The sequence below is a fragment of the Oncorhynchus tshawytscha genome, linkage group LG21 (assembly GCF_018296145.1).
Source record: "Oncorhynchus tshawytscha isolate Ot180627B linkage group LG21, Otsh_v2.0, whole genome shotgun sequence".
NCBI lineage: Eukaryota > Metazoa > Chordata > Actinopteri > Salmoniformes > Salmonidae > Oncorhynchus > Oncorhynchus tshawytscha.
This window is the reverse complement of record NC_056449.1, coordinates 18,251,062-18,266,494: the sequence shown is the minus strand read 5'-3', so window position 1 is coordinate 18,266,494 and position 15,433 is coordinate 18,251,062. Positions and strand designations below refer to the sequence as shown.

General features: G+C 48.3%; 1 protein-coding gene across 14 annotated transcripts in view; it reads right to left on the bottom strand.

The window, feature by feature from the left end:
• LOC112247599 (rap guanine nucleotide exchange factor 2) overlaps positions 1-15,433 on the bottom strand; it is a 163,861-nt gene that overhangs the window by 60,837 nt on the left and 87,591 nt on the right. Inside the window, exon 1 of one of the 14 annotated variants that reach the window (XM_042303163.1) lies at positions 8,339-8,870. The exons of 12 other annotated variants lie outside the window; for them this stretch is intronic. In XM_042303163.1, the coding sequence (XP_042159097.1) occupies positions 8,339-8,398 (60 nt within the window). In that variant the 5' untranslated portion in view covers positions 8,399-8,870. Of the gene's footprint in view, positions 1-8,338; positions 8,871-15,433 lie in introns of those variants that run through there. One more of the 14 variants, XM_042303164.1, reaches the window with a different exon arrangement.

The window sequence follows — 15,433 nt, the reverse complement described above, 5'->3', positions numbered from 1 at the left end:
GGCAGTTGGGTGGCCCTAGGCCAAGCAGCCGGGCAGTTGGGTGGCCCTAGGCCAAGCAGCCGGGCAGTTGGGTGGCCCTAGGCCAAGCAGCCGGGCAGTTGGGTGGCCCTAGGCCAAGCAGCCGGGCAGTTGGGTGGCCCTAGGCCAAGCAGCCGGGCAGTTGGGTGGCCCTAGGCCAAGCAGCCGGGCAGTTGGGTGGCCCTAGGCCAAGCAGCCGGGCAGTTGGGTGGCCCTAGGCCAAGCAGCCGGGCAGTTGGGTGGCCCTAGGCCAAGCAGCCGGGCAGTTGGGTGGCCCTAGGCCAAGCAGCCGGGCAGTTGGGTGGCCCTAGGCCAAGCAGCCGGGCAGTTGGGTGGCCCTAGGCCAAGCAGCCGGGCAGTTGGGTGGCCCTAGGCCAAGCAGCCGGGGCAGTTGGGTGGCCCTAGGCCAAGCAGCCGGGGCAGTTGGGTGGCCCTAGGCCAAGCAGCCGGGGCAGTTGGGTGGCCCTAGGCCAAGCAGCCGGGGCAGTTGGGTAGCCCTAGGCCAAGCAGCAGGGGTAGTCGGGTGCTGGGTCTTGCGTGCTGATGTAACCGACTGTGGTTCAAACCCGGGTATCGAGTATTTCACAAGATTGTGTTATCCCGTTGAGCTAAAACCTTGATAAGACTTCAGTACCAATGGCAACAAGCATGTATAATTACCAGACTCCAAGATACACTGTGGTTTTAAGTCACACAGACTCATTCCTAGATATATGAAGATGACTGCGCCACATACAACCACCACAAGTCCCAGGGCAGAATTAGCATTAAAAAGGTAGAATCCGCAGTTGCTACATCCACTTTTGTCTATACATTTGAGTGGTTACGTTTCTCAAGGCCCATCTCTCAGCTTTTTACCAGAACAGAGCTGGGGTGGACACTTGGTTTCAAGTGCGGATTCTAGCTTTAAAGCTAATGGTGCAAAAGGGTGTGAAATCAAGATGTCCAACTAGTCTAGCAAAAGAAGAACAATGGCAAGTGCTATTCGCAATCTGGAGCATGAATCCACAAGCACATCTATCCAAACTGACCCAAGCCTATGTTAGGAGTGGAAAGACCATTAGATTAAATGTATCAAAGGTAGACATAGGCTACTCCAAGAGGCATAGTTGAATATGTGAGTGTTTTAAAGTGTCTATTTATTACCACGCTCAACCATTTAAAGGAAGCGGTTGCTCCTCCGACCCCCCTGGCCGCGACACAGGCATTGATTTCTATTTCACCTTTATTTTAACATGGAGTCATGCATTCACATTTTAATCTTCACACCTAAAAGCCCAGCGCATGTGATACAAATAATGTTGCTCTTTATTTAGCCATCTTACATATAAAACCTTATTTGCTCATCACAAATGGCGAATAACTCAACACAGGTTAATGAGAAGGACGTGCTTGGAATGATGCACATAACTCTGCATTGTTGGGTTGTATTGGAGAGAGTCTCAGTCTTAAATCATTTCCCCCACACAGTCTGTGCCTGTGTTTAGTTTTCATGCTAGTGAGGGCTCATATAGGTACAAGGTTGCAAAGGGCATCAGTGTCTTAACATCGAGATTTTCCAAGGCAAGAAACTCTGAGCGCAGCCCAATCCAGAAATCTTGCACAGGCTTCTGATTAAATCAAACTTTCATCGAACCATTTGTTGCAATTTCAATGAGGCTCTCTTGTTCAGATATCGGTAAGTGGACTGGAGGCAGGGCATGAAAGGGATAATGAATCTAGTTGTTTGTGTCGTCCGTTTCGGGAAAGTACCTGCGTAATTGTGCACCCAACTCACTTAGGTGCTTCGCTATATCACATTTGACATCGTCCGTAAGCTTGAGTTCATTTGCACACCAAAAAAAATATCATACAATGATGGAAAGACCTGTGTGTTGTCCTTGTTAAAACCTCTTAAGGATCGGACCCTTTTTTTCAATTTCCGCCTAAAATGACAAACCCAAATCTAACTGTCTGTAGCTCAGGACCTAAAGAAGGATACGCTTATTCTTGATACCACTTGAAAAGGAAACACTTTGAAGTGTGTGGAAATGTGAAAGGAATGTAGGAGAATAAAACACATTAGATCTGGTAAAATATAATACAAAGGAAAAAAAACATGCATTTTTTATGTATTTGTTTGTACCATCATCTTTGAAATGCCAGAGAAAAGCCATAATGTATTATTCTAGCTCAGGCGCAATTTGGATTTTGGCCACTAGATCAGGGCGTCGCAGCTAGAAAGAAAATGTGAGAAGCAGAAACTAACTGGAGAATAGTATTGCTCCAGATACTAGGCCTATACTCCTAAACATGCGCTTCACCACCACCAAGTACATGTGAGCAGGTAAACAGTCATGAAACATTAAAAGGATCATCCAAAATTAAGTTTCCCCCCAAATGAATGTTTGAATTTAAATAAGCACTGTTGTTGTTGATAGATTATGAGGAAACACCTTCGATAAGAGACATTCTTGGGGTCTCACATGGTTCACAAATGGAATAGATTGGATGTGGAATACATTTGGAGGTTAATTTGATGCTAAATCAGTTTGACTCGACATGTCCCTTAATTCGAGTTTATAGTAAATCTCAGACTCCATGTGGAGGGGTAGAGAGAGGAGGAGGGGTAGAGAGAGGCTGAAGAGGAGGGGTAGAGAGAGGCTGAAGAGGAGGGGTAGAGAGAGGCTGAAGAGGAGGGGTAGAGAGAGGCTGAAGAGGAGGGGTAGAGAGAGGCTGAAGAGGAGGGGTAGAGAGAGGCTGAAGAGGAGGGGTAGAGAGAGGCTGAAGAGGAGGGGTAGAGAGAGGCTGAAGAGGAGGGGTAGAGAGAGGCTGAGGAGGAGGGGTAGAGAGAGACTGAGGAGGAGGGGTAGAGAGAGACTGAAGAGGCGGGGTAGAGAGAGACTGAGGAGGAGGGGTAGAGAGAGGCTGAAGAGGCGGGGTAGAGAGAGGCTGAGGAGGCGGGGTAGAGAGGCTGAGGAGGCAGGGTAGAGAGGCTGAGGAGGCAGGGGTAGAGAGGCTGAGGAGGAGGGGTAGAGAGGCTGAGGAGGAGGGGTAGAGAGAGGCTGAGGAGGAGGGGTAGAGAGAGACTGAGGACGAGGGGTAGAGAGACTGAGGAGGAGGGGTAGAGAGAGACTGAGGAGGAGGGGTAGAGAGAGACTGAGGAGGAGGGGTAGAGAGAGACTGAGGAGGAGGGGTAGAGAGAGAATGAGGAGGAGGGGTAGAGAGAGAATGAGGAGGAGGGGTAGAGAGAGAATGAGGAGGAGGGGTAGAAGAGACTGAGAAGGAGGGGTAGAGAGAGGCTGAGAAGGAGGGGTAGAGAGAGACTGAGAAGGAGGGTAGAGAGAGACTGAGGACGAGGGTAGAGAGAGGCTGGGGAGGAGGGTAGAGAGAGGCTGAGGAGGAGGGGTAGAGAGAGGCTGAGGAGGAGGGGTAGAGAGAGGCTGAGGAGGAGGGGTAGAGAGAGACTGGGGAGGAGGGGTAGAGAGGCTGAGTAGGAGGGGTAGAGAGAGGCTGAGGAGGAGGGGTAGAGAGAGGCTGAGGAGGAGGGGTAGAGAGAGGCTGAGGAGGAGGGGTAGACAGAAGCTGGGGAGGAGGGGTGAGAGGATGAGGAGGAGGGGTAGAGAGAGCTGAGGAGGAGGGGTAGAGAGGCTGAGGAGGAGGGGTAGAGAGAAGCTGGGGAGGAGGGGTAGAGAGAATGAGGAGGAGGGGTAGAGAGAGGCTGAGGAGGAGTGGTAGAGAGAGGCTGAGGAGGAGGGGTAGAGAGGCTGAGGAGGAGAGGTAGAGAGGCTGAGGAGGAGAGGTAGAGAGGCTGAGGAGGAGAGGTAGAGAGGCTGAGGAGGAGAGGTATTAAAATAGGTTGTAATGACTCAATCAACAGCTTTTTAAAGGTGGGAAAAGTGACGACTTGACTGTTCTGTTCCTGGAATAAACTTCCAAATTCTCCATATTCTACGGAGAGTTTTTCTGGTTACTAAATCACGCATATATATATAAATGTTTTAATTAGGAACCATCACAGAATTGTAGATTAGTCATATTATGAGTAGTAGTAGAGAGCACACTAGGTCAAGGAATTTAAATAGTTGGTGTAGCACTTTGAAACAGTGACACGTTATTCGACAGACTGAAAGCCAAACAAACAGCCTAAATTGGTCTTCTCAATCAAAGCAGAGGCTGTGGTGTGCATGTGTGTATGCATGCATGCGTGCGTGTGTATACACGCAAGTGTGTGTGTGTGTGTGTGTGTGTGTGTGTGTGTGTGTGTGTGTGTGTGTGTGTGTGTGTGTGGGGCCCACACCCCCAATACATTCACACCGAAAATACCATTGTGAATGTGATGTCATTACAGTGTATCAAAGATGGCCGTCTCATTTCATTAACTGGCTCAGTGCACAGAACCAAATGATTCACCAGGTGGGCTAGAGCCAGAACCAGGCCACAAGCCCCTCATCTGATCACAACCCCTCTGAACCCCCTTTAGCAGAGTAGAGACGCACTATTAGTGGACCCTGAATGGTGTTACAATGATGAAGATATTATACAATTGCAGTCTGCAATGAACAAACTGAATGACATTCCCTGGCACTATGTATTTAGTGGAAATATCGTTTTACATGACTGGACACTGAATTGATACACATGAACTACAACTGCAGTCTGTATTGGACATAACTGATATTTAAAGGCACTATAGAACATGGGGCAACGTTATTGTATTTTCATTTCATGAAGACAAAAATCAATGCTGCCGATAAACTGGGGCACAACGTTCTTGTCCTATTGGAAATCAACACTACCTACAGACTAGCCTGAGATGGACTGCATTTGAATGTGTGGTGGAGCAGATTGCCGATTCCACCCTGATGTGGACATGCATGGTGGATAAACAGAAGAACGAAGCGATTAGGGCCGGGACGATAACAGTACCCGCGAAACTCGTTAGTATCGTGGCAAGGACACAAACCACAAACTAAAGTGGATTTAACTTCTTTAGGAAAACCGCCCAAATGTTGGAAACAAACATTATGTTGTCATCCACAATACTGTACATACAGCAGGTTTTTTTTTAAATACCAAAGAGTGAGCTGCTTCGTGTTTTCATTTTTGCCATGAAATATATACGGCGATACTGGCGTCACGGCCCAAGCAGCGATGGGAGCTTCATCAATATTGGAGTGTGTGTTACCAGACGTTGGGAGTAGTACACACATGGTCGATAGCCACGTGTCAATAGCAATATCCTGGCTGTATCCCTACCCACCCTCAACCTGGGTGGTCCTCCTCCTCTCCTCCAACCCCCCCACTGCCCCTTCTATGCCTTCTCAACCCCACTCGCTCTCCTACTCTCCTAATTGAGGTCATCATCTATCCATCCGTCAGTCATTCAAGGCAGCACACAACTCATTCCAGGAGCATGGGGGTTAAATGGCCTTCTGTTCATTGGCCAGTTCGGAGAAAATGGATGCTAACAACAAAAACATCCGCAAACAACAAAAAAGCACAATCCACCTATATGTAGGCCCCGTGTGACCCTCCCTTCTGATCTAGATAGTCTGGGAACAAATCTAAATAATGAAATCAGCTTTCCGGGGCAGAGCCCGAAATATTTACAATCAGATGGTCATGAGGGGATTAAAGCAGGAGCATCATCTAACACTAGAGCCACAACACTGCAATCATTTGTGCCTTCCATGGTGAGCAGATGTGGAGCTCGCTCCTCAAATGATACTGTAGACCTAATGACCTAGATAGCCGCACTGGCGGCTGCCCCGTGGATGTAAGTGCTGGGCTGGCCGCGACTCAACCCAATTATACAGTACAGGGTGGACCGTGAAACGAGGTCTGGGACTGTCGGACTTGGGTGAACTAGCTGGGGAGGCTATTCCTTCAACCTGGAGACTGTATAGAGGCTGAACCAAGGTAGATAAGGTAGAACGATTGTGATGTTGGAGGACCACATATGGCGGGCGCTATTCCCAGAGTTCCCCCTGGCCAAAGACCTTGGCGGTGGGGGGCTTCTCGCTTTCTACTCTACTCCACACAGCCGGAGCCCATTGACTGACACACAACATGGCTGGCGTGACACAGAGATATGAGAGAGAGATAGAAACAGTCTTACCAACCAACACACCTATTATAATGCAACTTTGCTGCTGACAATCACCTACTACTCATATTGCAATCCAAAATCTATAAAAACTGGGGCTTTTAAATGGACAGGAATTATACTGAACAAAAATATAAGTAGCACCATTCAAGAATGCCAAAGACTTTACTGAATTACAGCTCATATGAGAAAATCAGTTGATTGAAATAAATTCACGAGGCCCTAATCTATGGATTTCACGACTGGGAATACAGATATGCATCTGTTGGTCACAGTTACCTTAAACGAAAAGGGCCTCACAATGTGTCTACGGATCTTGTTACTGTATTTCTGTGCATTCAAATTTCCATCGATAAAATGCAATTGTGTTCGTTGTCCGTAGCTTATGCCTGCCCATACCATAACCCCACCGCCACCTTGGGGCACTCTGTTCACAACGTTGACATCAGCAAACCGCACACCCACATGAAGCCATGTACTGCCAAATTCTCTAAAATGATGTTGAGGCGGTTTATGTTATTCTCTGGCAACAGCTGTGGTGGACATTCCTGCAGTCAGCATGCCAATTCCACGCTCCCTCAAAACTTGAGACATCGGTGGCATTGTGTTGTGTGACAAAAATGCACATTTTAGAGAGGCCTTTTATTGTTCTCAGTACAAGGGGCAACCGTGTAATGATCATGCTGTTTAATCAGCTCCTTGATATGCCACACCTGTCAGGTGGATGGATTATTTTGGCAAAGGAGAAATGCTCACTAACAGGGATGTAAACAAATTTGTGCACAAAATGTGAGAGAAATAAGGTTTTTGTGCATATGGAACATTTCTGGGATCTTTTATTTCAGCTCATGAAACAAACACTTCACGTGTTTATATTATTGTTCATTGTATATTACAGAGAGACCGGTAGTGAGAGAGACCGGTAACTAGAGTGACCGGTAGTGAGAGAGACAGTGACAGAGGGAGAGAGAGACAGAAAGAGAGAAGCAAAGAGATGCACTAACTCATAATAGCCATGCTACTATGACAACCACCTACTCTCACTAAATAGACATGCTATTTCCATATATTAGTCATGGGCATGATGTCACTGCTCCAGAAATATGATACTGTTATGTTTGTAGTCTCCTACTGTTTCGCTAGTTAATATGTGCATTATATTAATATTACAAACTAGCCTACTTTGAGAGAGAGCGAGAGAGCGAGAGAGCGAGAGAGAGAAAGAGAGACAGAGAAACAGAAAGAGAGAAGCAAATAGATGCACTAACTCATAATAGCCATGCTACTATGACAACCACCTACTCTCACTAAATAGACATGCTATTTCCACATATTAGTCATGGACATGATGTCACTGCTCCAGAAATATGATACTGTTATGTTTGTAGTCTCCCACTGTTTCGCTAATTAATATGTGCATTATATTAATATTATAAACTAGCCTACTTCTTGCTTGCTGAGGAGATGGAGGGAGGTGAGCGAAAGAAAGAGGGTAGAGAAAAAGAAAGAGGGTAGAGAGAGAGAAGGTTAAATCTGTGTGCCTGATAGATGTAACTTACCCTCCCCAATCCGTCCATCTCTGTGATGTACAGCTAGGCAGGAGGCCTCAGAGGGTTGATTGATGCCAGCGGTTGCTGACAGCTGATCAATTCACCTACAGCTCAAGTGCAGATCGCTCAGTAGCCTACAAATGTCTCCCTGATCGCTGTCTCGAGTTTGGCTGTCACTACTAGCACCATGGACAGCAGCCCACACGAAGGCTGCCACATCAACCCGCACATCACAACACATCCAACCTTGCAAAAACAAATCTACAGTACCTGTAGGCTACTGCATTTGCACAAGACATTGGCTAACCTTTTTTTCCTAGGGGCACATCATGCAGAAAGATGCAATCAAAGTATTTGATCCTAAGTGCATCATCAAAATGCATGAGGAACACAGACACTCTGGAGTCATGGTCGTAAACATTCCACCCTGCCTTGCAACGAGAGACTGACAGCGAGCACATGGCCATGGTGACTAGCCTACACCACTACTGCCTCTAAATAAAGGTTGTGATTCAATGTGTCCAGGCTCCGGTCTTGCGCTGGGTTATAGTGGGTTGGGCCCTGCATATTCATTAATCTTGGCGCGGCTCGAAAGAAACCTGATGCGCAGCCATTATAGGGTACGTAATCATATCCAGAGAGTGGGTCATAGAGCAAAATAAATGCGCACGTCGATACTTACCAGGTTTTTATCTTGCTGGCTCGGGACTCCATGGCTGGCGGATGCTGCTAATGGTTTCATAATGACACAATATATGCTGGGCTAAAATGTAACATTCTTTATCCAGCCATCTATACCGCAGCGCGCCTCTCCCCCATCTTCCTCCCCTCTCGGCAATCCACCGGGCTTCTCGCTCTCTGGGAAGAGAGGGGGTGACGCTCAGGGAGTATCCGCCGAAGCTGGCCACGGTTTCAGATGCACCGGCAGCCCTGTATCAGGGGTTAACTCCAGCCTGCACAGCCCCCCCGCTATGGTCTGCCAACGCAAGGATGCAAAAAAAGGAAAGAGAGTGAAAGATCTGACTACCCAAGAGGATGCTGGTCGTGCCTTCTTTCTTTTGATACTGATGCCAACTAGGTAGATTCCTCCTCCAATGAGCTCTGGTGTGTGGATCATAAAGCCGGGAAAATAAAAAAAATGGCTAAAATGGCTGACAGCACTTTCACTCACGTTCGCTCCCTCATCCTACCTCTCATTTTCTCCCTCCCCTCCCTGCTCTGCTCTGTCGATGGTAGGCTGGCTGTACACACACGCGCGCACGTCCACTGGCTGTACACACAAACGCACACACCCACGCGCACACACCGACTCGCTCACTAGGCTTTACGCACCATTAGATTAGTCTGAAATCTAGGAGCCACCGCCTCCGTGATGCTTTGTTAACACTACTCCTGGTTCATTTGTCGACCAAAGCAGGGGGACGTGTATGTGTCAGTGTGTGTATTGGGGAGGGGTGAACGGGCGATTGAATAGGGACCTCCCTCACTGAGGCTGAGAGAGCAGCCGCTGGTGCCTGCTGTTCTACACCCACAGTCTACACAGCTTAAAAGGAGGAGAGAGGGATAGAGAAACAGAAGAGGAGAGACTGAGGGAGGGGTGGATGTAGGGAGAGGAATGAGGATGAATAGGCTAACGAGAAACAGAAGGAGAGACTGAGGGAGGGGTGGATGTAGGGAGAGGAATGAGGATGAATAGGCTAACGAGAAACAGAAGGAGAGACTGAGGGAGGGGTGGATGTAGGGAGAGGAATGAGGATGAATAGGCTAACGAGAAACAGAAGAGGAGAGACTGAGGGAGGGGTGGATGTAGGGAGAGGAATGAGGATGAATAGGCTAACGAGAAACAGAAGAGGAGAGACTGAGGGAGGGGTGGATGTAGGGAGAGGAATGAGGATGAATAGGCTAACGAGAAACAGAAGAGGAGACTGAGGGTGGGGTGGATGTAGGGAGAGGAATGAGGATGAATAGGCTAACGAGAAACAGAAGAGGAGAGACTGAGGGAGGGGTGGATGTAGGGAGAGGAATGAGGATGAATAGGCTAACGAGAAACAGAAGAGGAGAGACTGAGGGAGGGGTGGATGTAGGGAGAGGAATGAGGATGAATAGGCTAACGAGAAACAGAAGAGGAGAGACTGAGGGAGGGGTGGATGTAGGGAGAGGAATGAGGATGAATAGGCTAACGAGAAACAGAAGAGGAGACTGAGGGTGGGGTGGATGTAGGGAGAGGAATGAGGATGAATAGGCTAACGAGAAACAGAAGAGGAGAGACTGAGGGAGGGGTGGATGTAGGGAGAGGAATGAGGATGAATAGGCTAACGAGAAACAGAAGAGGAGAGACTGAGGGAGGGGTGGATGTAGGGAGAGGAATGAGGATGAATAGGCTAACGAGAAACAGATAATCAACAGAAAATAGGCAGGGAAGATAGAGGACGCAAAGGAAAGCAACACACAGAAATCAAAAAGGGGTCAACGGAGAGAGGGAGAGAGAGAGTAATGCCATTATCACTCTCACTTCAGCAGTCAACCAAGGCTGCAGCCAGTTGGCATGGCAACAGAACCAGGGAGAGACATTTCCTGGCCAGATAGAGAGGAGAGGAAAGGAGGGCCCTATTCAGACAGCAGGTAATAAAACAAGAGGAATATGGATTTGGAGACAAATGGTGTTGCTTTGAATCGCTTTAAATCAGTATGACAATGTCACCCGGAGTATAGTAACCACGGCAACTGAGCATGACCTGCCCCCGCGGGGCGTTGTTGGTTGCTGTGGTGACAGAAGCATAGGGACAACAACATTTAGGGAGTGTGTGAGAGCGAGAAGGGGGCACACATGTGTCAGAGAGAGTAGCAGTCTGGTCACCAACCCCCCCATTTCATCACATTGCAGACAGGGCTGTGGTATCACATTGCAGACAGGGCTGTGGTATCACATTGCAGACAGGGCTGTGGTATCACATTGCAGACAGGGCTGTGGTATCACATTACAGACAGGGCTGTGGTATCACATTGCAGACAGGGCTGTGGTATCACATTGCAGACAGGGCTGTGGTATCACATTGCAGACAGGGCTGTGGTATCACATTGCAGACAGGGCTGTGGTATCACATTGCAGACAGGGCTGTGGTATCACATTGCAGACAGGGCTGTGGTATCACATTGCAGACAGGGCTGTGGTATCACATTGCAGACAGGGCTGTGGTATCACATTGCAGACAGGGCTGTGGTATCACATTGCAGACAGGGCTGTGGTATCACATTGCAGACAGGGCTGTGGTATCACATTGCAGACAGGGCTGTGGTATCACATTGCAGACAGGGCTGTGGTATCACATTGCAGACAGGGCTGTGGTATCACATTGCAGACAGGGCTGTGGTATCACATTGCAGACAGGGCTGTGGTATCACACATTGCAGACAGGGCTGTGGTATCACATTGCAGACAGACAGGGCTGTGGTATCACATTGCAGACAGGGCTGTGGTATCACATTGCAGGCAGGGCTGTGGTATCACATTGCAGACAGGGCTGTGGTATCACATTGCAGACAGGGCTGTGGTATCACATTGCAGACAGGGCTGTGGTATCACATTGCAGACAGGGCTGTGGTATCACATTGCAGACAGGGCTGTGGTATCACATTGCAGACAGGGCTGTGGTATCACATTGCAGACAGGGCTGTGGTATCACATTGCAGACAGGGCTGTGGTATCACATTGCAGACAGGGCTGTGGTATCACATTGCAGACAGGGATGTGGTATCACATTGCAGGCAGGGCTGTGGTATCACATTGCAGACAGGGCTGTGGTATCACATTGCAGACAGGGCTGTGGTATCACATTGCAGGCAGGGCTGTGGTATCACATTGCAGACAGGGCTGTGGTATCACATTGCAGACAGGGCTGTGGTATCACATTGCAGACAGGGCTGTGGTATCACATTGCAGACAGGGCTGTGGTATCACATTGCAGACAGGGCTGTGGTATCACATTGCAGACAGGGCTGTGGTATCACATGCAGACAGGGCTGTGGTATCACATTGCAGACAGGGCTGTGGTATCACATTGCAGACAGGGCTGTGGTATCACATTGCAGACAGGGCTGTGGTATCACATTGCAGACAGGGCTGTGGTATCACATTGCAGGGCTGTGGTATCAGGGGGCTGTGGTATCACATTGCAGACAGGGCTGTGGTATCACATTGCAGACAGGGCTGTGGTATCACATTGCAGACAGGGCTGTGGTATCACATTGCAGACAGGGCTGTGGTATCACATTGCAGACAGGGCTGTGGTATCACATTGCAGACAGGGCTGTGGTATCACATTGCAGACAGGGCTGTGGTATCACATTGCAGACAGGGCTGTGGTATCACATTGCAGACAGGGCTGTGGTATCACATTGCAGGCAGGGCTGTGGTATCACATTGCAGACAGGGCTGTGGTATCACATTGCAGACAGGGCTGTGGTATCACATTGCAGACAGGGCTGTGGTATCACATTGCAGACAGGGCTGTGGTATCACATTGCAGACAGGGCTGTGGTATCACATTGCAGACAGGGCTGTGGTATCACATTGCAGACAGGGCTGTGGTATCACATTGCAGACAGGGCTGTGGTATCACATTGCAGACAGGGCTGTGGTATCACATTGCAGACAGGGCTGTGGTATCACATTGCAGACAGGGCTGTGGTATCACATTGCAGACAGGGCTGTGGTATCACATTGCAGACAGGGCTGTGGTATCACATTGCAGACAGGGCTGTGGTATCACATTGCAGACAGGGCTGTGGTATCACATTGCAGACAGGGCTGTGGTATCACATTGCAGACAGGGCTGTGGTATCACATTGCAGACAGGGCTGTGGTATCACATTGCAGACAGGGCTGTGGTATCACATTGCAGACAGGGCTGTGGTATCACATTGCAGACAGGGCTGTGGTATCACATTGCAGACAGGGCTGTGGTATCACATTGCAGGCAGGGCTGTGGTATCACATTGCAGACAGGGCTGTGGTATCACATTGCAGACAGGGCTGTGGTATCACATTGCAGACAGGGACACATTGCAGGGATGTGGTATCACATTGCAGACAGGGATGTGGTATCACATTACAGACAGGGCTGTGGTATCACATTGCAGGCAGGGCTGTGGTATCACATTGCAGACAGGGCTGTGGTATCACATTGCAGACAGGGCTGTGGTATCACATTGCAGACAGGGCTGTGGTATCACATTGCAGACAGGGCTGTGGTATCACATTGCAGACAGGGCTGTGGTATCACATTGCAGACAGGGCTGTGGTATCACATTGCAGACAGGGCTGTGGTATCACATTGCAGACAGGGCTGTGGTATCACATTGCAGACAGGGCTGTGGTATCACATTGCAGGCAGGGGGCTGTGGTATCACATTGCAGGCAGGGCTGTGGTATCACATTGCAGACAGGGCTGTGGTATCACATTACAGGCAGGGCTGTGGTATCACATTACAGACAGGGATGTGGTATCACATTGCAGACAGGGCTGTGGTATCACATTGCAGACAGGGCTGTGGTATCACATTGCAGACAGGGCTGTGGTATCACATTGCAGACAGGGCTGTGGTATCACATTGCAGACAGGGCTGTGGTATCACATTGCAGACAGGGCTGTGGTATCACATTGCAGACAGGGCTGTGGTATCACATTGCAGGCAGGGCTGTGGTATCACATTGCAGACAGGGCTGTGGTATCACATTACAGGCAGGGCTGTGGTATCACATTACAGACAGGGATGTGGTATCACATTGCAGACAGGGCTGTGGTATCACATTGCAGACAGGGCTGTGGTATCACATTGCAGACAGGGCTGTGGTATCACATTGCAGACAGGGCTGTGGTATCACATTGCAGACAGGGATGTGGTATCACATTGCAGGCAGGGCTGTGGTATCACATTGCAGACAATGACCACACATGTACGGTATGCCTGGTGTGTGTATATACTGTATGCATGCACGTACAGTATGTACATGGAGTGTATAACTGTGTGTGTCCAGGATACACCCATACTACTAGGAAGGCTTCTGGTTATTGGAAACACAAAAGCCCCAGTCAAATATGAGGCCAGTGGGCCAGGCTTGCTGACGGAGACTGAGATGTGAGAAGAACAGTGCTTTAAATGATAAGGCACAGGGAACAATGGCTTAAAGGGTATTTCAAGGCCACGTCCCAATGTATATATTCCCTACATAGTCTGTATAGTCCCTGGTCAAATGTAGAACACTATATAGGGAATAGGGTTGGAGCTGAGCTGATATTTTCAAATTACACAATAAGAAACTGCCAATCTGGGCAAATAGGAAAACCCAGTGGTGTTCCTACAATGACAGTCAAAACAAAAGCGCTTTCTTACAAAATATGTGTTGCCACCGTGCTGCCTTTCTTCAACATCAGATTTCCTTCCATTAGCAAGTGACCTATGGTGGTTCTTGTTATTGCAGGGTTGGATAGGAAAACAAATTCTGATCAAAACTATATATAGCAAACAGACATATATACAGTATGTCCATATATGGCTCTGATGCAGATCAATCTAGGGTCAACAGAATAGTAAACGCTACATTTGCATGTTGAGTGTATTGAGTCGTTCTGGAAAGGGCTATTTGTTCACGCACACACTGTATAGTTATTCCATTAAGAGAATACGTCCAAAGCAGGGGTGGTATGTATTATTGGCCGGCCTCTAGCCAACCAATAGGACATGAATCTCGTCACCCTCTCCAGCCCCCACGCGATGACATCATGCATCGCCAAGCTCAGGTGCTGATGGCTCGATCATTAGCGTTGTTGGCAACAATCACCAGGGGCACTGGGGCGTCATTATATCATTACATCACTGCGGTGGGGCTCGAGTCTGGGGACAAGAGCCAGACACTCTCGGTCACCCTTTAATGGCATCCTATTCCATACATAGTGCACAAGCTACTTTTGACCACTACTACTTTTAGTGCACTATGTAGGGAACAGGGTGCCATTTGGGATGTAGACTATGGGGTTGACATTCTGCTGAACAATCTCAATACAAAATGAAAGGCAGGGGCGCATTGATTGTAGTTGATTGTGACACTGATGTGACAGTGCTAATGGAGCGTAACATTAATGCAGTCACAGATTCAGTTGAGGGGGGCGGTGAACCTTTCGACGTCAGCCATTTCTAATGCTCCCTGCTAACCACTATGGCTATAAGTATGTTCCATGCATTATGGGCTTGGATCACGTGATGCTGTTTGCCTGCTGATGCATAGCATTTGGGTCGTAAAAAGCTCATTACCACGGTAAGGGAGATAAAAGCACACAGACACTCTCATACAGTATGTACAGAGACATGCTGTAGGGGGACATACAAGGCACATAAGCTTTTTTTCCCCTTAATGTGACTTTTTCCAGTTGAAGCATTTACAGTCAGTTGTATCATTAACAATGTGCACACTGACAAACATTTTGGGGAATGTACCGGTAGCCTTTATTTTTTTTTCTCTTCATGACGAGTAAAAAAGTGTTTCAGACATTTACTTCCCCATTCAGACAGTACAGTAGCTGGTCATACTACCAGTACAAAGACAAGTCTCCTCAGCTAAAACCCTCCTTTCTACCCAGTCAACATCTTTTCTACAAGTCAGGTACCAGTCAAAGCCAGTACAGACACTGCCAGATAAACACTAAAAATACACGTTCCAAAAGGTTAACCAATGCAAATGCTCTTATCACTGAATAACATTGGCTACTTATGAAATAGA